Source organism: Orcinus orca, chromosome 19, assembly GCF_937001465.1.
Source record: "Orcinus orca chromosome 19, mOrcOrc1.1, whole genome shotgun sequence".
NCBI lineage: Eukaryota > Metazoa > Chordata > Mammalia > Artiodactyla > Delphinidae > Orcinus > Orcinus orca.
This window is the reverse complement of record NC_064577.1, coordinates 4,939,033-4,961,072: the sequence shown is the minus strand read 5'-3', so window position 1 is coordinate 4,961,072 and position 22,040 is coordinate 4,939,033. Positions and strand designations below refer to the sequence as shown.

Genomic DNA, 22,040 nt, shown 5'->3' with positions numbered 1-22,040 from the left:
TGCGGGTTTCCGATTGGGGGAGGCCTACGCAGCTCCTCCCCTCGGCAGCAAGAGTGGTTGGAAGCGAGTATGGCGGCCCCGGGGGCCGCAGCTACAGACCTAGGTGCGGCGGCTTTCGGGAGGGGGCTGCGGCTCGCGGATTGCGAGGGAGGAATGCGGGGGTGGGGACTGTGTTGTGCCAGAGGTCCCGCGGATGGGGGTTCGGGGTTCGTCTCAGACAGCATCCCTTCAGACTAGGGTCCGGGCCCCTCGCCGGGGAATCCCTTCGAGTGCGGGCTGAGAGGTTCTGAGTACAGCTTGCCGGGGCTCCTCCGCGTCGGGGGTGGGGCCGGCACCCGAGCCCACCTCTGGCGGCGCCTCAGTGGAACCCCCCGTGTCCCCAGAGGTGGTTCGAGGCAAGCGCGCCGCTCTCTTCTTCGCCGCGGTGGTCATCGTGCTGGGGCTGCCGCTCTGGTGGAAGACCACGGAGACCTACCGGGCCCCATTGCCTTACTCCCAGATCAGTGGGCTGAATTCCCTGCAGGTAAGACCTCGGTGGTGGAGGACCAGGGGACAGCCCACCGGCAAGATGGAGACTCACTGATGGCCCTGATGCTTCTTCCCGCAGCTCCGGCTCATGGTGCCGGTCACTGTCGTGTTTACCCAGGAATCAGTGCCATTGGACGACCAGGAAAAGCTGCCCTTCACCGTTGTGCATGAGAGAGAGATCCCTCTGAAGTGTGAGTTCCTGATCAGGGCTGCCTTTGTGGTCTGAGTTCAGTCCGCAGATAGGTTGGATAGGAGGAGCATGGGTATCCCGTAAAGGTGATTACAAACTTATTAAAAGGCCACTTTGAATGAACAGTGTGTTTGCTAAGAAAAAAAACAGCTTTAAATTCAGTATTCACCATTAAAGGGGCAGTTTTATTCATGAAACAGTTGTGCTACCTGATCAGAAGTAGGTGATGCTCATTACGGGTTAGGGGAGGATGTGGGATGTAGTGGAATGAACACAGGGTTTGGAATCAATTTGGACTTACATACAGGCCTTATTCAGTTTAACATTAAATACTTTACGGAGTGTTAGGCACGTAGGTATCAGGAATTTGGGGATGAATAAGAAATTGATATTGGTTTCAAGAAATTCATAGGTAGGGGAGAGAGACAAAGAAATCTCAGAAGTATATAAGTATATAAGAAACAGAGATTGTACTTAAGAAAGAGACTATAACTGTCTGGAGGAAAGAAAGGTAGAGAAGGCTTTGAGAGCTGTAATTTTTAAGCCAGATTTTTAAAGGATATGTAGGAATTCAAGTTAAATAAGGAGGAGAGGGAGGGATAACACTAGTTAGTAATAATGATAGCTAATATTAGTTGTTCATTATATGCCAGAAACTCGGTGAAACACTTTACACGTGTTGCCTCATTTAATCCTAACATTAGGATCCCCATTTTAAGTCTCTTGTCTCTTTTATTATATACCAGCTCTCCCTACCCCATCCCAATATACTTGTTTTCATTGATTTGTTGGAGAAACCAGGTCATTTGTTTGATAGAACATCTCACATTCTGGATTTGGCAGATTTCTTCCTCTTGGTTTCATTTAACTTATTTCTCTAGTATCCATAGTTCTTATAAACTGGTAGTTAGATCTAGAGGTTTACTTAAAATCAGTTTTTTAATTTTTTAAAATTTATTTATTTATTTAATTTATAATTTGGCTGAGTTGGGTCATCATTGCTGCTCGCGGTCTTTCTCTAGTTGCAGAGAGCGGGGGCTACTCTTTGTTGTGGTGCAAGGGCTTCTCATTGCAGTGCCTTCTCTTTGCGGAGCATGGGTTCTAGGTACACAGGCTTCAGTAGCTGCAGCACGTGGGCTCAGTAGTTGCAGCGCGTTGGCTCAGTAGTTGTGGCTCGAGGGCTCTAGAGTGCAGGTTCAGTGGTTGTGGCGCACGGGCTTAGTTGCTCTGCAGCATGTGGGATCCTCCCGGACCAGGGCTCGAACCCGTGTCCCCTGCATTGGCAGGCGGATTCTTAAGCACTGCGCCACCAGGGAAGTCCTAAATTTATTTTTTGGCCGCACTTTGTGGCATGCAGGATCTTAGTTCCCCGGCCAGGGATTGAACCCGTGCCCCCTGCAGTGGAAGCACAGAGTCCCAACCACTGGACTGCCAGGGAAGTCCCCAGGTTCAGTTTTGTTTTTTTTTTTTAACATCTTTATTGGAGTATAATTGCTTTACAATGTTGTGTTAGTTTCTGCTGTATAACAAAGTGAATCAGCTATATGTATACATATATCCCCATATCCCCTCCCTCTTGCATCTCCCTCCCACCCTCCCTATCTCACCCCTCTAGGTGGTCAGAAAGCACTGAACTGATCTCCCTGTGCTATGCAGCTGCTTCCCACTAGCTATCTATTTTACGTTTGGTACTGTATATAGGCACATATATACAATGGAATATTACTCAGCCATAAAAAGAAGCGAAATTGAGTTATTTGTAGTGAGGTGGATGGACCTAGAGTCTGTCATACAGAGTGACGTAAGTCAGAAGGAGAAAAACAACTACTGGATGCCAGCACATATATATGGAATCTAAAAAAAAAAAAAGTGGTTCTGAAGAACCTAGGGGCAGGACAGGAATAAAGACGCCGACGTAGAGAATGGACTTGAGGACATGGGGAGGGGGAAGGGTAAGCTGGGGTGAAGTGACAGAGTGGCATGGACATATATACACTACCCATGTTCAGTTTTTTAGGCAAGAATACTTCACAGTTGGTGTGTTGTACTTCCTATCGTGTTATATCATGTAGTGGCCTGGTGGTTTCACTTTGGGTGATGCAAAGATGATTATTTAGTTCAGATATTGTCAGCTTGACTTCTGTATTTTAGTTCTCGGTCAACCTTTCACCTGATGATTTTAGCATCTGTTGATACTGGAATCCATTTCATTAGGTTGCAAAATGGCAATTTTTAAATTCTGCCATTTCTTCTGTATTCTTCTGGAATTCTGTAAAGAAGAACTTTCCCAATAAATTTTAGGTTCAGCTTGTCAAGTTCCAGGTGGCGAAAAAAATCCCTTTGGGATTGCCTTACATGTTTAGATTAACTTGGAGAGAATTGATATTCTGAGAATATTTAGTTTTTCCATCTAGGAGCCTTGTATGTGTTTCCATTTTATTCAGATCTTCTTTTATGTCATTGAGTAAAGTCTTGGTTTTTTTTTTTCTTACAGTTTTGTACATGTATTCCTGGATATTTTTATATTCTTTATTGTTACTGCAATTGGGATTTTTAAAAATATTGCTTTTTTAATTAGATATTGCTGGTATTTATTAGAAAGCTACCCATTCTTGCATTTTCTTATAATAGTTTTTTAGTTGGTTCTCTTTGATTCCCTTTGAAAATAATTATACTACTTCAAAAAGTGGCCATTTTGTCTCTTTCTTTCAAATATTCATGTTTCTCTTTTTTCACTTATTGCATTGGTCAGGAACTTCAGGAAGAACAGTGCTGAATAATAGGGGAGATAGCAGGCATCCTTGTTTTCGTGCTAATTTTAATGGAACTATAGTGTTTTGTCATTAAGTGTGCGTCTTATTTTTATCAAGAATGTTCACTGAGTTTATTTTGAGACATCTATTGAAACGATCATATGGTTTTCCTCCTTTTACCTACTAATGTAATGAATATTGTAATAGATTTCCCTGTGGGGAGGGTACTTCAGGTTGAAGGTGCACAGCGAGAGGCAAGAGCTGGGCAGGTGGAAGAGGTGGAGTGTCATGTATTTATATCATCCACGCAGAAATCATTAGAACTGGCTGTTGCTTCTTGGTATTTCTCTGCAAACAATCATCTTGCTCTCCTCGGACACTGGACAGCATTAGGGCTGGAAGGGTGGGCAGAGTCTGACATTTGCTCTTCTCATCATGCTTCTTTCTCTCTCTAAGACAAATTGAAAATCAAATGCCGTTTCCAGAAGGCCTATCGGAGGGCTTTGGATCATGAGGAGGAAGCCCTGTCATTGGGCAGTATACAAGGTACTAGGAGGGGTGATCATTTTAACAGGAAGCCCTCTTTTTCCTTCTGATCTCTAAGTGTGTAGTTTCCATATCTTGTCCTTTTTTTTTTTTTTTTTGGGCCTGTGCTGTGTGTCCTGCAAGGATCTCAGTTCCCTGACCAGGGACTGAACCTGGGCCACGGCAGTGAAAGCCCGGAATCCTAACCACTAGGCCACCAGGGGACTCCCTCCATAACTTGTCTTAACTCCAAAATCTCTCTGGGAAGGCTGGGAATGAGATACCTTGTGTCTCAGCCTGGGCCACCCAGGGCCAGACCTGGCCACAGTGTCAGCTGGGTGTGAGCGGGAGGTGGAGTGATGGGTTAGGCACCGTGTGGGAGCCAGAGGGAGAGGGAATGGTGTTTGCGCTCCTGGTACACCACCTGTTCTTGCCCCAGAGGCAGAAACCATGTTTGCTGAGCCATCGGAGCAAGCAGAGGGCTCCCTGACAGTGTACGTGATCTCTGAACACTCCTCACTTCTCCCTCAGGTAGGGTGAGCAGAGAGGCTGCGGACATGCCTTCTCCCTTCAGCTTGTCCTCTCCTAAGTCTCCTTCTTGCAGTATTGCTGCCCATTCCTTCCGTTTGCTACAGAAAACTCTCCTCAAGTATTTTTTAAAAAGAATGCAAATAGGGATTGTTTTCATTGACTCTGGGTCTTTCTAAATCCAAGGCTTGTATGTGGTTAAAGTTCCATTTTTTTAAAAAATAAATTTATTTATTTATTTATTTGGGCCGCATTGGGTCTTCTTTGCTGCACGTGGGCTTTCTCTAGTTGCAGTGAGCGGGGGCTGCTCTTCGTTGAGGTGCGTGGGCTTCTCATTGCAGTGGCTTCTCTTGTTGCGGAGCACGGGCTCTAGGTGCAGGCTTCAGTAGTTGTGGCACACAGGCTTAGTTGCTCTGTGGCATGTGGAATCTTCCCGGACCCGGGCTCGAACCCATGTCCCCTGCATTGGCAGGCGGATTCTTAACCACTGCACTATCAGGGAAGTCCTAAAGTTCCAATTTAAAGTGGAAAAAAAATCAATAGGGTTAAAGAAGCTGGTTTGAATGGGCTGTGATGATAATATGAGCAATACATTGACCTTTTCAGTTTCTGAGCAAAAGGTTTGGTGGGAGCTGTACCAGCTACCATTTTATTTTTTAATTTATAATGAAATATTAATTATTACAAAAAGATGAAGGAAAATTTTAATAAACATCCATGTACCCACCCCTAGCTTGCAAACTATAATACAGCCCTGTGCATCTCCATGATTATATCCCACTCCCTTGCAGCCAAAGGTGACCATAGTTTGTATGTATCATTTTCATATTTTTCTTTCAAGCTTTATCACATATATCTCTATAAACAATATGTTTAATTTTATATATTTTTGAACTTTATATAAATGCCGTAATGAAGCGCATGTTCTTCTCTAGTTTTCATTTTGCTTGACCTTTATGTTTGAATCATCTATGAAAATATGTCTAGTTGAATCTAATACATTCATTTAAAATTCTGTCTAATGTTTCATTGTATAAACATATCACAATTTATCCATTCTGTTGCTGACAGGCATTTGGATTGTCTCCAGTTTTATCCTATTACAAATAATGCTGATGTGAAAATTCTTGTACTTGCCTCTTTGCCATTTGCCATTTACTTATATCAAACTTTCCAGTTGTTTGTTTATTCTTGCTCAGCATGCCGTCTCTTAGTTTCCAGCCCATGAAGATATAGCTGTTGCCTGCACCTATGTCATCTGGGAAGGAGAAGGGAACTGAAATGAATGAAAACACTCATATATACCCATAGCTCAGAAATGTTGACATAATAGTTCCCAATGAGTCTAGAGAGAGGTGCAGTCCTGTTGGTCGGTGGCAAAAGGCCAGATTCTCAAAGACAGGAGCCAGAGTGCTCTTCTGCTTTCTTCCCTGAGCCGTGGGCATTCTGTCCCTTGCTTGCCCCTCATAGGACATGATGAGCTACATTGGGCCCAAGAGGATGGCAGTTGTGCGGGGGATAATGCACCGGGAGGCCTTTAACATCATTGGCCACCGTGTAATCCAAGTAGCCCAGGCCATGTCTTTGACTGAGGACGTGCTTGCTGCAGCCTTGGCTGACCACCTCCCAGAGGACAAGTGGAGCTCTGATAAGAGGCGGCCTCTCAAGTCCAGCTTGGGTAGGGTGACCGGGCTGTGCCACGGGAAGGGAGAGGGAAATGAATTATGTGGAGACGGTGGGGCAGGAGGGGAATCTGCATGCAAACGCTTCACTCCTTTCTTCTGTGGTTTCATCTTTTTCTTAAAGCACTCGGTGTTCCTCATCCCAGTTTTATCCTCCCTTTGCGTCCATGATGGCAACCAGCCCCATTTCAGAGGAGAACCAAGTTCAACTCAGCCAGGGGTACAGGCTGCCTTTGATCCACAGATGCCTCTGGCTTCCCTGACTCCTGTTTTTATAGGCTATGAAATCACCTTCAGTTTACTCAACCCTGACCCCAAGTCCCATGACGTCCACTGGGACATCGAGGGGGCTGTCCGGCGCTACGTGCAGCCCTTCCTGAATGCCCTCAGAGCTGTGGGCAACTTCTCTGTGGACTCTCAGGTGAGACTGGGAGCAAGTAGAGGAGGCCTTTTCCCTGCTGCACCATCCTTTCCCAAGTCCCTCCATATTTGGCATTTACAAGTGTAGTCTGTTCTTCCAGCTCTTTGAGCTTGCTGATTTGCCAGGAAATTCCTGTGCATGTATATGGTTCTGGGGTCTACTTTTCCTCCTTGGTGTCCAGCTTGGGGAGTTTTGTCAATGCTTGTTAAAAAAGTAACTTCCTTATGGCTCCCTCTGGAACTGTATTCACCAGTTGTGCCATCCTAAAAATTTATTAAAAAACAAACAAAAAAACTTCCTGAGATATGTTAATGTAGTAACAATAAAGATGTGATGAATGTAGTCTTCTGAATTACACAGTGTCCTTTTAGGGAAAAGGTGGGAGAAATTTTTATCAGGTGTTGGTAGTGGGAGAAATTACTTCTGAATAACTGATTTGATTTGATCTTGTGGACACTGAATTACGCTATTGTTTGTTTAGGCTGTGAGAAAGCCTGGTAAAATAACGTGGTGTTCAAAACCTGGATTTAGTGTGTTAACTTTACCCTTGGCTTTGTTATCTTTTTCCCTACTCCTGCTTTCTCTCGGCCTTGATTTTGTCTCTTATATTTTGCCCTGCCTAATGGTTATCTTTTTAAGGCACCTCAAATCTTTTGGGGGGACAAATTGGAATATAGCTCAGTAGACAAATAGCGTGCTCCCTCTTTTCTCTACAGATCCTTTACTACGCAGTGTTGGGGGTAAACCCCCGCTTTGACCCAGCTTCCTCCAGCTATTACTTGGCCGCACACAGCCTCCCCCATGTCATCAACCCAGTGGAGTCCCGGCTGGGTGAGTTCCTGACGATGAGAGTCTTTCCGCCAGGCCGGGGAAGGACCCTGAAGGCTCAGCCTGGGGTGGGAGGCGGGTTATATATAGCGATGGCTCCCAGGTTGGGTTGGTCCAAGGGCGTTGAGGAGGTGCTGGGCATTTAGGTTCCTTTTCCACGATAGTCTGTTGACATCTCCATCTCCACACTGTCACATCCAAAAGCATTGATTAAACATTCCCAACACTTTTTATAAACAAATGGATAGGCTGTGTCTCCCTCCCTGCAAGCCATCCAGGAAAAATATGGCCACACGTGTAGGAAAGACAGCAGCAGAAGTACAGGAAGGCAGAATTTGAATCGACAGTTCTGCTGATTGAGGCTGAGGAACCTCGAAGCTGGGGTTCCAGTTTTTCATTTTGGCGCTGGTACCTCAGAAGAGTAGGTAGTACAGTACAGTAGAACTGTAATAGAGGCAAACCAAAGGGAGTATATCACTAGTTGTGGAATTTTAGGCACCAGGGTTAGGCCAGTGTGGACCAAGGGGTATGGGTGGGGCAGCACATGAGGCCTTGGCGAATTCCTCCTCCCTCCCTGCTTCCCTCCTTCCCTCCCTTCTTTCCTACAAGGTCCAAGGGACTGCTTTATGGCACTGCCGAAAAAGGTGGGAGGCTGTTGGAGGAGAGGCGATTTGGGGGCAGTTCGAGGCTGAGGACTGCACTTCATGTATGTGGCACATCTCGGGAGAATGCTGAGGTTGTTTAGCACAGAAACCCAGGCCTGGAGGATATCCTAGTGATTATCAGTTGGGGAAAATGAGGCCCAGAGTGAGTGACCAGCAAGTTAGAGGCTGACCTAGACCTAAGATGTAGACCCAGCGTGTTTGGTGTGCTGACTCCCCTTCTCTTTGTGCCACAGGATCCAGCGCTGCCTCCCTTTACCCGGTGCTCAACTTTCTACTCTATGTTCCTGAGCTTGCCCACTCCCCGCTGTACATTCAGGACAAGGATGGGGCTCCAGTGGCCACCAACGCCTTCCACAGCCCCCGCTGGGGTGGCATTATGGTATGGTCACACCACGGAGACCCCAGAGCCCAAACGTCAGGGGTGTTCGTTGAGACTGTTCTTCTGTTGTTCCTCTGGTGTCCTCTGTGGCCCAGCCTGGGTTCGGGGGGTGGTGGTGAGGTGCTGTGAGCTCGTGCCCCCCACCACCCCCCGCCAGCCCCACTGCTTCTTATTTCCATCAGTGTTTATATAGTAGGACCCTTTTGCACTTGCAGTTTGCGCTGACTTAGGACTATTCTGTGTATAACTTAGATCTTGGCCCTGTTTGTGGGAGTCTTAACAAGGTTGGGAATGTTGTCTCCCCTGTTAGATTGGAGTTTCTCATGGGTAGGAACTTTAAAATGGAATTAAAAATATTTCTTTAACAAGATTTTTGAGGGAGTAGAGGAGATAATTTATATAAAGCTCCTAATAGCAGGTATTCCAAAAATATTAGGTTTGTAATTTTTAGAGCACAGAGTATGTCTTCCTTTCCTCTCATGGCCTCCAGAGTGTCTAGGGCAGAGCTGTGCATGGTCCTGGCGTGATGTTGAGGCACGCTTATTTCCCCCTGCAGGTATACAATGTGGACCCCAAAGCCTACAATGGCTCGGAGCTGCCAGTGAGAGTCAAGGTGGACATGGTGCGGGTGATGGAGGTGTTCCTGGCTCAGCTGCGGTGAGGTCCTGGGGGATCCACTCGGGGGCGAGACCACTGAGACTGACCACAGTCTCCTGGGCTGAGTGCAGTAAACCCTCACTTGGCAGGGATATCTTGGCTGTGCCTGGAGCCCCAAGGAAACCAAGAAAGGTTTCCAAGGATCACTTCATCCTTCTCTTAAGAAAGACTAGTTGTTGACAAAAAGCGTTTTAGGAAAAATAGGCTCATGAATGTCAGGTCCATAGGCTGTGATTAGGGATGCTTAAGAAAATAGCTGTTAATTCTTGTGCGAAGGGATCTATTGATAGTGGCTTCCTGATGCCCTGTGTTGAGTATTCTAAGGCTGTGTCTGGGCTCATCAGGAAAGAGGATTCTGATTGATTAGCAATGTCTGCCATGGTGCAGGGATAGAGAGGCACAGCACGCATGCCTTGTCAGAGGTGGTCCTGGATCATCCCTTAACTAAGGCTCAGGGGCCCCGTTTGTCCAAAGAGAGGGTAGACAGGGTGAGGGGATTAAACTAGTTGGTGTTAATTAGAAATATTTTAGCCATGGAACCTTTTTTCACACAAGATCTTATAATATAGAAACAATATAGAAACAGGTAAAAGTGAAAAACCGCTAGTTAAAGTGGGGCTTGGGGCTCTGTGTTACTTAGTGTTGCTGCTCACCCCCTAAGACGCTAAGGCACTTCCTACAACCCCTGTGGTTCTGGGTGAGATCGAAAATCCTAATAGTTATTCTAGGAATCCTAACCATCTTCTCCCACCTTCTGCCCCTTTGACCTTCTTTGCTGTTCCTACAGGCTACTCTTCGGGATTGCTCAGCCCCAGTTGCCTCCAAAATGCCTGTTTTCAGGGCCTAAGAGTGAAGGGATAATGAGCTGGGAGCTGGACCGGCTGCTCTGGGCTCGGTCAGTGGAGAACCTGGCCACAGCTACCACCACTCTCACTTCCCTGGCCCAGCTTCTCGGCAAGATCAGCAACATTGTCATCAAGGACGATGTGGCATCTGAGGTAAGCAGGCAGGGGATGGATTCTGTGGCCTAGGACTGGAGTGGCCAGCAGGGCCCAGGGTGTGGTGAAACCAGAGAGCCGTTTGAGGTCCAGAGGATGTGTGGGCATGCCATCCTTGAGTGCCCAGGCTTCCTCTAGAGGTCAGTGCCAGCTCCCTAGTAAGGAGTCTAAGTGCGGGTGTGAGGTGTTAAGCAGGCACTAAGAAGATACCCCCTAGCCCTTTTCTACCGGCCTCCATATATCCTGGGCAAACTCCAGGCAACCTGCCTGGTAGACGGAAGACACAGTGAGGCCCTCTCCCACCCTCCCAACCAACCGATGCCTAGGACGTTTTGGTAACTCCCTGCCCCCTTCCTAGGTGTACAGGGCTGTAGCTGCAGTCCAGAAGGCAGCGGAGGAGTTGGCCTCTGGGCACCTGGCTTCTGCCTTCGTTGCCAGCCAGGAAGCTGTGACATCCTCAGAGCGTGCCTTTTTTGATCCCTCGCTCCTCCACCTCCTCTATTTCCCTGATGACCAGAAGTTTGCCATCTACATCCCACTCTTCCTGCCTATGGCTGTGCCCATCCTCTTGTCCCTGTTCAAGATCTTCCTGGAGACTCGCAAGTCCTGGAAAAAGCCTGAGAAGATAGACTGAGCAGGGCAGCATCACAGTAGGAAGCCTTCCTTTCCAGCCAGGAGGGGAGGTGTTAGATTGAGAGGCACATAATGGGGCCTGCCACAAATGACTTGTCTCCAGCCTGCTCTGTTGCTACTTCAGCAGTCAAAGTATAACACTCCTTCCCGTTCTTCTGACTCAGGTCCCTCCCACTCTTCATCCCCCCACCCCCCACCCCCCTATCCTCAAAAGACACATCATCTGGGCCTCCTTACCCGGCCTGAACTTGAAGGCCCTTTTCTGTCTCCCTCTGGAGCAGGGGCAGCTTGTGCTTCTGCCCTGTTCCTCACAGTCCTCTTGCACTGAGAGGGAGCATTAGGGGAAAGCCCTGGGTTGGATTCTAGGTCCCTTCCCTCCATGCTTCTCTCTAACCCCTCAGGGAGAGCCCTAGCACTGCTCACATAGAAGGGGCCAAGCACCTGTCACCTCTGGGACCTTCTCCTTGACTCCCCTCCCTCCTGGCTGGCTGTACCTGTTGTGTGCAGCCTGATGCTGGGTGTGGCAGAGGTTCCCTTCACCCTTTCATAGAGGCAGTGTGGTGAGCGGGGAAAGTTCCGGACTTGGGATTAAACATGCCTGAATTCAAACCCTTGCTTCTGTACTTATCATCTGGGGAGCTTTGAACAAGCCACTTAATCCTCTCTGAGCCTCAGTTTTTCATTTGTTAAAATAGTACTAATGATACCTCCCCTACAAGGTGGTTGTGAGGATTAAATGTGATGAGCATGTGATAGTATCTGGTATATTCTGGGCTCTCAAGAAACATTGGTTGAATGTGAATTGGAATGATATGAAGTATGAGCATACCTTTCATTCTTCATTCGTGTGTAAGTAATGGTTTCCTGGTGTCTGTCCTCCTGGGCTCACTGGTCCATTTTGCTTCCACCTGGCCACGTGCCCTTCTTGCCTCGATGTCCTGGAGGGCCCTGTGGTGGCTGGACATTGTAGGCTATTGTCCTTCGATATGTCCTGGGTTGTCTAGCAGGGGGTCTGGGAGAGAATAGCTTGTACCAGTGTAAGCCCTCAGATACTAACTGATTCATAAATTCAAAAAAAGAACATACAGTTGACCCTTGAACAGCATCGGGGGTGGGGTGCCCACCCTCTGTGCATTCAAAAATCAGAGTATAATTTATATTTGGCTCTGTTGATCTGCAGTTCCATATCCAGAGATTCAGCCAACCCATCGTGTAGTACTGTAGTATTTTCTACGAAAAAAATCCACAAATAGGTGGACCCACGCACTTCAAACCCATGTTGTTCAAGGGTCAACGGTATTGAGCACAGGCTGCACGGGGCACTGTGCTAGGTGCTGGGTATTACAGAGAACAAAGACAGGATCTCCACTTTCACTGAACTGGTCTTTTAGGAGGCGGAGGCAGTAAGCAAATGAAACTAATTTCAGATAATGCATTAGAAAGAAAAAACAGGCTGATCAGATAGTGCCTGGGGGTGTTTGAGAGGGTCTCTGAGCAGATGACATTTGAGCTGAGACCAGAAGGACAAGAGGAGGCCATCTGGGGGAAGAGCATCCCAGGCAAAGACCCTGAGGTGGGAACTTGCTTGCGGGCAGAGGGAGAGGCGGAGTGGCTAGAGCACAGCGAGTAAGAAGGAAAAGGTAGCCAAAACCCCTTAAAATCCCTATCGAAAAAATGAAAGAAGCCCAGGGCGGGCCGCCTCCCTGCCCCGGGTGAGTAGCCCAGGTGGGCGGGAGGTGGGCGGGGCCAGTACCGGGCCCACCCTGGGGGCGGGGCGGCACCTGGGGCCCCTGCCCGGCCGGGGGCGGGGCTGCGGACGCTCCCCCTTCCCTCGGCTCCAGCTGGCGCAGGCAGCCGCCGCGGCAGCAAGCTGGCTGCGGCCCCGGGAGGCCATGAAGGTGAAGAAGGGCGGCGGCGGCGGGGCCGGGACGGGGGTGGAGCCCGCTCCAGGGGCCTCGGGCCGGAGCGTGGAGACCAAGACGGAGCTGCAGGCGGAATCCGAATCCGGGTCCGAGTCGGAGCCGGAGGCAGGCCCGGGGCCCAGGCCGGGGCCGCTGCAGAGGAAGCAGCAGATCGGGCCGGAGGACGTGCTGGGGCTGCAGCGGATCACGGGCGGTGAGCACCCGCGAGGGAGCGCCACCCGCGGGCGGGAGCGGGAGAGCACGAGAGGGGGCCCTCGAGGCGCGCGGAGCCTGGGCCCCCGCCCCCTTTCCCGCCCTCCCCCCGCCTCCCCTCCCCCACCAGAGTCCCCCTCCACGTCTGACTCCAGGCCTGAGATCTCATGTTCCCCCTTCCCTTGATCTCTCTCTGCGTCCCTCTTGTCCCTTTAGAGATTTATTTCCACCCCACTCCTTCCTTTTTGAGGAGTCCATCCCCCTTTCCCAGGTGGAAGTGGAGCAACACCTGCAACTGTGACCCCTTCCCCACAGAGTCGTCAGAGCCCTTTGAAGATTTTCTCTTCAATAATGAGGAAGGGGGCTGAGTGCAGTCTACCCTCAGTCTCCTCCACCCTGGAGGCTAGGTGGAGGCTGAGTTACTAGGGTGGTATCAAAACCCTCAGTTCTCCCCGACCATTAATGCCTTCACCCTGGACACCCCAGGAAGTCTGGGGCCATCCCCCTCCCCAGGAAAGGACCTGAGGAGGAAGCTTCAGTGGGTTGGCTCTGGGCGCTCTCAAGGGAGTGGGTTAATGCCCACCCTTAGCCTGGACTAGGGCCTGTCCTGTTTTGGGAGGCCAGGTCTCCACTGTGGTTGAGTTTCTGAGCTGGACTGCCTAAGTTGAAGTTCCAACTTTGCCATGTAATTGACTGTGTGACCTTGGGCTAATAACTTCACCTCTCTGAGCATATTCATCTGTAAAACAGGGATAATGATACCTACCTTGCAGAGCTATTGTGAAAATAAATCCTCTGATTTTGCACCATGCCTGGCATGCTGTGCATGCCCTGTAAATAGGGCTCTTTTATCAATAGTACTGAGGGCCCCACAGGACTGCTCATGGCTGCTGCCTAGAGGCAGACAACTGGGCATTCAGGGCAGGGGAGGGGGTTACCATAGGCAGGGAACAAGGACTGGAAAGTCTCATGGCAGAGGCAGTGGCTGAGCCTCAAAGAACAGAAGGCGTTTGGAGTGGCCTACTGCCTTGGCCTCATTGATTAGTAACCCTGCCACAGCTCCCTCTGAGAGAGCAACTCTTGGGGCTCCCCTGTGGGGGTAGGGGGCAAATGCTGGGGTGGAGCTGAGCTCTGGAGCTGCAGGAGCAGCAGAGCCCAGGGCTTCCAAACAGAGCTGTGGAGGAGACCATGGTGGCAGGTCTAGGCCTGTGCGTCTGGGTCCTTGGGGGACCAGCATCTCCCGTCTCTCTGAGCCAGGCAGCAACCATTCTTGGCTAGGCCCCCAGAGCGCTGAGCTGCCTTACCCAAGCAGGCACTGGTAGAGGGAGGGGGCCCGGGCCAGTCCGATGTTGGTGCCAATTGGGCTGTAATTGGCAACAGCAGCATTTAGGATTCAAGTTAGCTCTGGGGCAGAACTTACTTATAGGGTGTCTAACTTGTCCAGGTCCTAGGTAACTTTAGAAGTTATTTTGCAACTATGGGGGCTTCCAACCCATGTACAACCGTGTGTCTCTGAATTTGGAGGAAATTTATAGCCCTTAGAGATGCGGCATCTGCTGTAGATGAGCAGAGGAAGAGTCTTCACAGGAGCCCTTTCTTTTGTAAAAGTTGAGAACAGGCCTCCAGGACTCTCCTCACTGACACCCCTGCCTGGTCTCTTCTGACCTTAATCGCACAGGTCTGAGGTTTTTTGTTCCTGGATTACTCAGCCCTGAATCCAGCTTAGGAAGCTATTTGTGGCTGAGGGGAAGGGAGCAGTTGTGTTCTGAGCCCTCGGCCAGTCTGCCCCTTATCTGGCCTGACCCTCGGTCCCAGGCCTCATCCTTCTCTAGCAGAGGGAGGGAGTGGAGGTGGTGTCCTGAGCCATGGGCCTCTCCTGTTCCTCACTTCCTCTAGGGACAGAGGAGTTGATAGGTTGAGTTTGCGGCAGAATAGACTGAGGTCATACTGCAAGTTGTTCTCAAATGAGAGGAGAGGCTCCAGAAGTTAGAGAATGGGGGAAGAAGGAGGACTTTATGCGGAGCTGGGAGTTGGGCAACTAGGATGCTGTTCCCAGTTCTGCCACATCCTCTCCTTAGGCCCCGCACCCTCCTTCTACAACTTTGGATTAGTGCTTACTTTCTGTGAAAATAAGGTGTGTACAGCGTGAGGTAGGAGTTGCCTACTTCCATTCCTCCTCCTCTCCTCTCACCACCATGGGCTGTGATGGGCAGGCCAGGGCTCAGGCCCCTCCACAAGCCCTATGTAGTCCCTGCTGGACCGCAAGGTGCCAGGTGGCTACCAGGAGGGCTTCCTGGAGGGGGCTGCCCCAGGCTTGAGGGAGAGAGAATGACTTTACATTCACTTCCTCTTCCTGCCCCAGAGGAATAAGAGGTGGTCTAGGGACCTGGAGGGTGATTTCCGGGCCTCTACGTGGAGGATGTGATGCTATGCAGGCTGACAGCACCAGAGCCCCCACTGCACCTCTCTGTTCCTTCCTATTTGCTGCCAGGGCCTCCTTGAGTGCTTGCAGTTGCTGCTGCACGAGCGGTGAGGGTTGGATCAGGCCCTGCTATTTCTAAGCTTCCTCAAGCAGGGCCCACCACTATTCCTGGTTCCTCTTCTGGGCTCGAGGACTTCCCTTACCCCATGCACACCCCCGATGCACCTGCCACACCCTCTCACTGGCCTTGCCTGTACTCTTCTCTCTGGGGGTGGCTCAGCATCAAGGCTGGATGGATGACCTTTGAGGGGGTTCCCTCTGTTTGCTAAGACCTCCTCCTGCTTGAAGATCAACAGGGATGGGAGCAAAGGTGGCTCCCTTCCCCCCAATATTCCAGGCTCTGGGCTTGAGTCAGCAGAGCTTTGGCTAAGCTGCTTAAGGGAGCTGGGTTGGTGTAAGCCTCTTATGGGGAGAGGAGGGGCCGGGGTGGGGGGTGAGGAGGGATAGGGAAAGGGTTGTTCGCTTGCCCCAGCACTACCCAGGTCAGAGAAAGTCCTTGTTTGACACACCTAGATGTGTGCCAGGGGTGGCTATGGGGTGGGGGCGGGGGCATCCTCTCCCGAGGTAGAGCTGTGTCACCCCTGTTAGAGTGACGTTCCTAAAAGCAGGGCTCTATCTTCCCTCTCATGGTGGTGGGGGAAGGGCTTCCCATCAGATTAGAGACTCATTTGGTTAACCGTCACCGAGCCAGTCCTGGCAAAGCAGAGGCTGGAATAAGGGCCCTCAACCCCTGGGTGGGCGGCAAAGTGTTGGCAAGCTGACCTTGTCCTCCACCCTGCCCCTCCCTGACCCCAGAGGCTACCAGGATGGAACGATTTGTCTCCCATTAGATCCCAATGGCAGAGCTATGTCTCCCGCACACTATGGGGGCTCCCCCAGGGTGGGGGCTCACTTCTCTCTTTCTGCAAGGCAGTGACCTTAGGAGCAGGGAAGGTGGTAGCTAGTTCAGGGTTCCACTAAAGCTGAGTTGGCAGCAGGGGCTTCTGGGCAGGCCCCTTCCTTGCTCAGCCGCCCGTCTCCCCTAGACTACCTGTGCTCCCCTGAGGAGAATATCTACAAGATTGACTTCGTCAGGTTCAAGATTCGGGACATGGATTCAGGCACTGTTCTCTTTGAAATCAAGAAGCCCCCAGCCTCAGGTGAGTGGGTTGGGTGGGCCATCGACAGAGGGAGGTGGGCGAGGGCTGTGAAATGGGCTGCCCAGGGACTCCTCAGGCTACAGAGGAGTCAGAGCAGAGCTGGGATTTGCACCCAGGCCTTCTCAGGAGACACCAGGCAGGGGGGCCTCTGCCTGGGGCTGGGCCTCTTCTTTTCCTTCCCTGTGCTCCTGGGGTTAGACATCTTGGGAAGACAATCCTGCCTCTTCAGTCCCTGCCAGCCTGCCCCCTGCAGGCCCCCTTGGGAACTGCAGTCCCAGAGGCCCCAGGTCTTTTTGTCTCTTGCGGCTCAGGGAATCTCAGTTGAAATTGGTGACCCGCTGACCAGTTGGAAGCAATTAGAAGCATTCAGCCAGTGGTCTGAACCCTCAATATACATCAGGATCTCCTGAGGAGTTTTGAAAAATTCAGACAGATGAGGGCCCTGGGGTGAAAGCCCGGGTGGGCATGGGCCCCAGCCTGAAACCCACTGAGCCCCAGCTGGGGTGCATTACAGAGCGGTTGCCCATCAACCCACGGGACCTGGACCCCAATGCTGGGCGCTTTGTCCGCTACCAGTTCACGCCTGCCTTCCTCCGCCTGAGGCAGGTGGGAGCCACGTGAGTCACTGGGCCGGGGTGAGGGCTAGGGGTGGGGGCTGAGGTGCGGGTGAGGGTGGTAGGGAGCCCTTCTTGAGTCCCAGCTCAGCCCCGCCCCCTTCTCTCACTCAGCGTGGAGTTCACAGTGGGAGACAAGCCTGTCAACAACTTCCGCATGATTGAGAGGCACTACTTCCGCAACCAGCTGCTCAAAAGCTTTGACTTCCACTTTGGCTTCTGCATCCCCAGCAGCAAGAACACCTGCGAGCACATCTATGATTTCCCCCCTCTCTCTGAGGAGCTGAGTGCGTGGGCAGGGCCCTGTGGGAGGGATGCAGGGGGACTCAGAGAGACCAAGTTGTGGGGAGTGTGGGTCTGAGCCCCTTTCTTCCCTCCCTGGGTCTCTTGTGTCCGGCCACCATTCGTGTGTCATCTGTAGGGAAACTGAGGCTCAAAGAGGCTGGGGGGACTCTTTGTTCAGCTTGTCCGCGTCCCCTAGTCCTGAAGCCCCTGCAGTGGCCCGGCTCAGGCTTCTGACCTTTGCCCCAACTGGCTGGGTCTCTCTTGCAGTCAACGAGATGATTCGTCACCCATATGAAACACAGTCTGACAGCTTCTACTTCGTGGATGACCGGCTGGTGATGCACAACAAAGCAGACTATTCCTACAGCGGGACGCCCTGACCCCCAAACCAGCCCCTACCCCAGGGGGGTCCTGGGCCCGCAGCCATGACCACCCCAGCACTCACCTGCCAGCCCCAGGTCTTCCGCCTGGGCAGTGCTCCAGAAGCCCTGAACCCTTAGTCAGTGTTGGGAGGGCGGGTGCCTGACGTCCCCCGTCCAAGTCTGTGCAGCCCGTGGGGCCTGGCACGTGGGGTGGGGTGGTGGGGGCTGTTTGCCTCCATAGCCAGGAAGACCTCCCGTGGGAGGAGTAGCCAGGACTTGCGGACAGCCGAGCTGGGCCTCTTGGGCCCAAGTTGCAGAATAGTGTTCCCCTATCCAGGCTTTGACTAGGTCGGGGCAGGGACCCATTCCCTGTCCCCTGCCCACCACTGACAGGCCATTTAGAGTTGTAAATTCACAGAGGAAGGTCCTTGTGGGGTCTGGCAGTCAAGCTTCCCAAGGGGGTCTGGGCCCTGACCACAGCGCCGGCCTCTACCATCAGGGGCTGAGATCCTGCCTGAGGTGTGGGAGGGACCTGCCCAGATTGCAGCCTGGGGTAGGGGTTGGACCAACTGTATATAGTTTTCAATAAACTCTTTCTCCTTTTCTGTTCTCTGGTTGTGGGCCAGCATGTGCGTGTGGTGGTGGCTGAGGGAGCCGTGATGTGGTCCCAGGGCCCTCCTGTCTCCTAACCCGCTGCAGCCTGACCCCCACCCGGCATCTAGAGTCAGCACTTAGTATGTGTTGCAGCTGGAAAGGGTTTTTCCTTTGATAAGGAAGGAGACCCAGGCCTTGAGAGGGGAAGCTTTGGCCAAAAGTCGTAGCCAGCCCTGAAGAACAGAGAGAGGCTGGGACAAGGGCCCCCGACTCTACGGTGGGGGGGGAGGTGTTGGGGAGGTGGCCTTGCCCTCTACCACACCTTCCCTGACCCCCAGAGGCCACTAGGACCATTAGGTTGTCCTTTTAGCCCTCATCAGTGAGAGAAAGCTGAGGCCTGGAGCCATCTTGCCCTCAGCTGCCTTGGGGAGGCCCTCTGGCCTGGCTGCCCTGCATATAACATCACCCCAGTCCTACCCCAGACCCAGCGTAGGTCTTTGTTTCCTTAATGGAGGAAATTCAGGAACTGAGATCGGTGGAGAGTTTACTGCAGGGTTTACAGCTTACTGTTCCAAGCGCCAATTTGGATACACGTGGCGCTAGTCTGCCCTCTCCCTCTCTGGGCTGAGGAGTTCATCTAACCCTGAGGGGCCTAGAAGGGCTGGAATTCAACTGGGTTCTGTGGAGCACTTGCTGGGGGCCAGGACCTGGGCTGAACTCTGGGATTCTAAAATGAGAGAGACACAGGGAACAAATACCTGTCCCTAGAATGAGATGAACTGGGCATACAGGGGAACAAGAGTCGTCCTGCTTCGAGGGTCCTAGGGAGGATTCTTGGAAGAATCTTATTCACCCCAGCATTCAGGGCACAAACAAGGGATTCAGTCTCAACTCCTCCCTGTTTCCAGCTCCATCCAATCAGTCACCAGTCGTGGAGATTTCACCTCTTAAAAATCTCAACTTCATCTCCTTCTCTCCAGTTCCTTCACCTCTCAATCGAATTCCTACAGTTACACTCCTCAACACCCCTCTGCCACTACTATGCTAGTACGTGGACTCTGGAGCCAGACTGCCTAGATTTGCATCCTGACACTGCCACTTAATAGCTGTGCAATGTTGGCAGTGCAAGTTAACCTCTCTGGGCCTGCATTTTCTGAAAAATGGGTATAATCCTCAGAATTGATTGTGAGCAGTCTAAGTTAACACATATAAAGCACCCAGGCTTGGGCCTAGCACTCAATATCTATTGGCTATTGTTAGCTTCATTCTTTCCAATCCACCCTTCACTCAGCTGCCAGAGATAATCTGGCCGGGTCATTCCTGCTTAGTCCTCCTCAGTGGCCCACCATTGTCAGAAGCCCCAACACCTGAACCACAAGGCTCCACAGGTCTTTCACGTAAATATTCACTTTCTTGAAAGCAGCTGATAAATCTTGCCTCCAAACCTTTGCTTTATGCCGTTCACTGTGCCTGAATGCTCTTCCCTCATCTCTTCCTGTCAAAGTCGTCCTAAATTTTCAAGCATTTGTGATGGTGGCTACCTGGCTCTACTGGTGTTCAGTGAGCAGGGGACCGGAATGCCAAATGTGCTCCACTTAATGGGACACTCAGTGCTAACCGTCCACCCCTCACAATGGAGGGTCACTGAATGAGTGTGTGTAACCCCAGGGAAGGCCAATGAGCATTTGAGAGCAGGGCAGAGGGAGAGGAACCAGTGATGGAGACAGGAAGAAAAGCCGGAGAGGTGAGCACAGGAGCCTGTTTGGGAGCAGGCTGTTTTAAAACTGAGGGAAGAAAGAATTTCACCAAGAAGTAAGTGGTCAGCAACTGTCAGCTGTCACAAAGGGGAGGAAGGGGCGTGGGATGGGAGGGGATTTTGGTTTGCAGATGAGGCTGTACAGGTATACAAGTGTTTGGAGTTGGAAGTGTTGTTTTGGAGGTTACAAGTATACAGAGAAGGTATAGCAAGCAAGAGGGACTTTTAGGCCAACACAGGTGTCAGGAAGAAAACCCTCCCCTACCACTCTGGTAACAGTCCTCACTGCACCTGCTAAATCGAATCGGGTTGGGGTCCTGGATCGGGCCTGCTGTACTTCCACCTTCAGATGGATAGGGAGGTCCCTGTTCTGAGGTCCTCATCCCTGGAGCATGTACCAAAGAGGCCCTCATCTGAAGAGGTCTGTGTCCCCTGGGCCTGGAGGAGCCTGGCTGGGAGAAGCCTTGGCACCCTGCCTCCTTTTAAGTCTTCATGCCTCTGGCACTGTTCCTACTGCTAATGGTGCAACTTGATGCATTTGGTTCCTGGCACTTTTCCTGGGAACCCAGAGGATCCCTGGGCAGTAGAAGGAGGAAGAAGACAGGGCCAGGTGGGGCTAGTCCTGGCTCTGGTGATGACGAGCTGTTGACCTTGAAGGCTGATCTGGAGGCCTCAGATGCTGTCTCTTTGAAGTCAGCCAGATATTTTTGCTTTGACTCCTTAGGGGTGTCACGAGGACCTCACCCCTGGGTTGAGCAGGAAAACCCAAATTCTACAGGGAGACCCACCACACGTGCCCACCTGGGCTGGAGCCGGGGTGCACATGGGGACTGCCACACCCTTTGTAAAATATTGAGATGCTTCCCTTCCAGATGGTGAAGAGCTGCTGTCCCAAGCCCCTAGTGCCTTCCTCCCTAGGCTGGCCCCTCCCCTGAGAGCCACCCTCCATTTCCCCACCACCTGGCAACTAAAGCAAGGGTGCTCTACTTTTTTGTGTGTCATGGACCCAATGTTGTCTCTACTGAAGCCTGTGGACAATAAGGTTTTGTGTTTTTTTTATTTTAAAAAAAATTAATTTTTATTTTTGGCTGTGTTTGGTCTTTGTTGCTGTGCGCGGGCTTTCTCTAGTTGCAGCAAGCGGGGGCTACTCTTCATTGCGGTGCGTGGACTTATTGCAGTGGCTTCTCTTGTTGCGGAGCACGGGCTCCAGGCGCGCAGGCTTCAATAGTTGCAGCACGTTGGCTCAGTAGTTGTGGCTCGCGGGCTTAGTTGCTCCGCGGCATGTGGGATCCTCCTGGACCAGAGCTCGAACCCGTGTCCCCTGCATTGGTAGGCGGATTCTTAACCACTGCGCCACCAGGGAAGACCCAATAAAGTTTCTACGTACATAAAGTATATTGTAATCCTATATATTTTATGAATTAAAAACTATATAGAGAGATCTATACATATTCTGCAATACCTGTAATGTAATATGAAAACATCTGTGATTTCTCTACTAATGACAAAGTCACAGATTCTGTGAAAAGCTATTGTGATTTATTGCTGACTTTTTTTTTTTCGGCCCGCTGCGGTATCTTAGTTCCCCAACCAGGGATCAAACCCGTGCCCCCTGCAGTGGAAGCACAGAGTCTTAACCACTGGACTGCCAGGCAAGCCCCCCCGTTGCTGACATTTTTGTTTTAAATAAATTTATTTTTGGCTGCGTTGGGTCTTCATTTCTGCGCGCAGGCTTTCTCCTGTTGTGGCGAGCGGGGGCTACTCTTCATTACGGAGCACAGTCTTCTCGTTGTGGTGGCTTCTCTTTACTGTGGAGCACAGGCTCTAGGCGCGCGGGCTTCAGTAGTTGTGGCTCATGGGCTCTAGAGCACAGGTTCAGAAGTTGTGGTGCACGGGCTTAGTTGCTT

General features: G+C 51.1%; 2 protein-coding genes across 2 annotated transcripts; both read left to right on the top strand.

Annotated features, from left to right (window-relative positions):
* On the top strand, positions 1-11,595 carry PIGS (phosphatidylinositol glycan anchor biosynthesis class S). Its single transcript, XM_012531998.3, has 12 exons — positions 1-103; positions 384-523; positions 608-719; positions 3,928-4,017; positions 4,436-4,527; positions 5,995-6,202; positions 6,485-6,627; positions 7,344-7,458; positions 8,354-8,499; positions 9,056-9,156; positions 9,944-10,154; positions 10,513-11,595. The coding sequence occupies exons 1-12, from the start codon at positions 70-72 to the stop codon at positions 10,786-10,788; spliced, it is 1,668 nt and encodes a 555-aa protein (XP_012387452.2). The 5' UTR covers positions 1-69; the 3' UTR covers positions 10,789-11,595.
* Positions 11,596-11,736: 141 nt separating this feature from the next.
* UNC119 (unc-119 lipid binding chaperone) lies at positions 11,737-18,392 on the top strand. The gene is made up of 5 exons (XM_004267134.3): positions 11,737-12,902; positions 16,409-16,522; positions 17,037-17,139; positions 17,251-17,423; positions 17,689-18,392. Exons 1-5 carry the CDS (start codon positions 12,680-12,682, stop codon positions 17,799-17,801), a joined length of 726 nt encoding a protein of 241 aa, XP_004267182.1. The 5' UTR covers positions 11,737-12,679; the 3' UTR covers positions 17,802-18,392.
* The last annotated feature ends 3,648 nt before the right edge of the window (positions 18,393-22,040 follow it).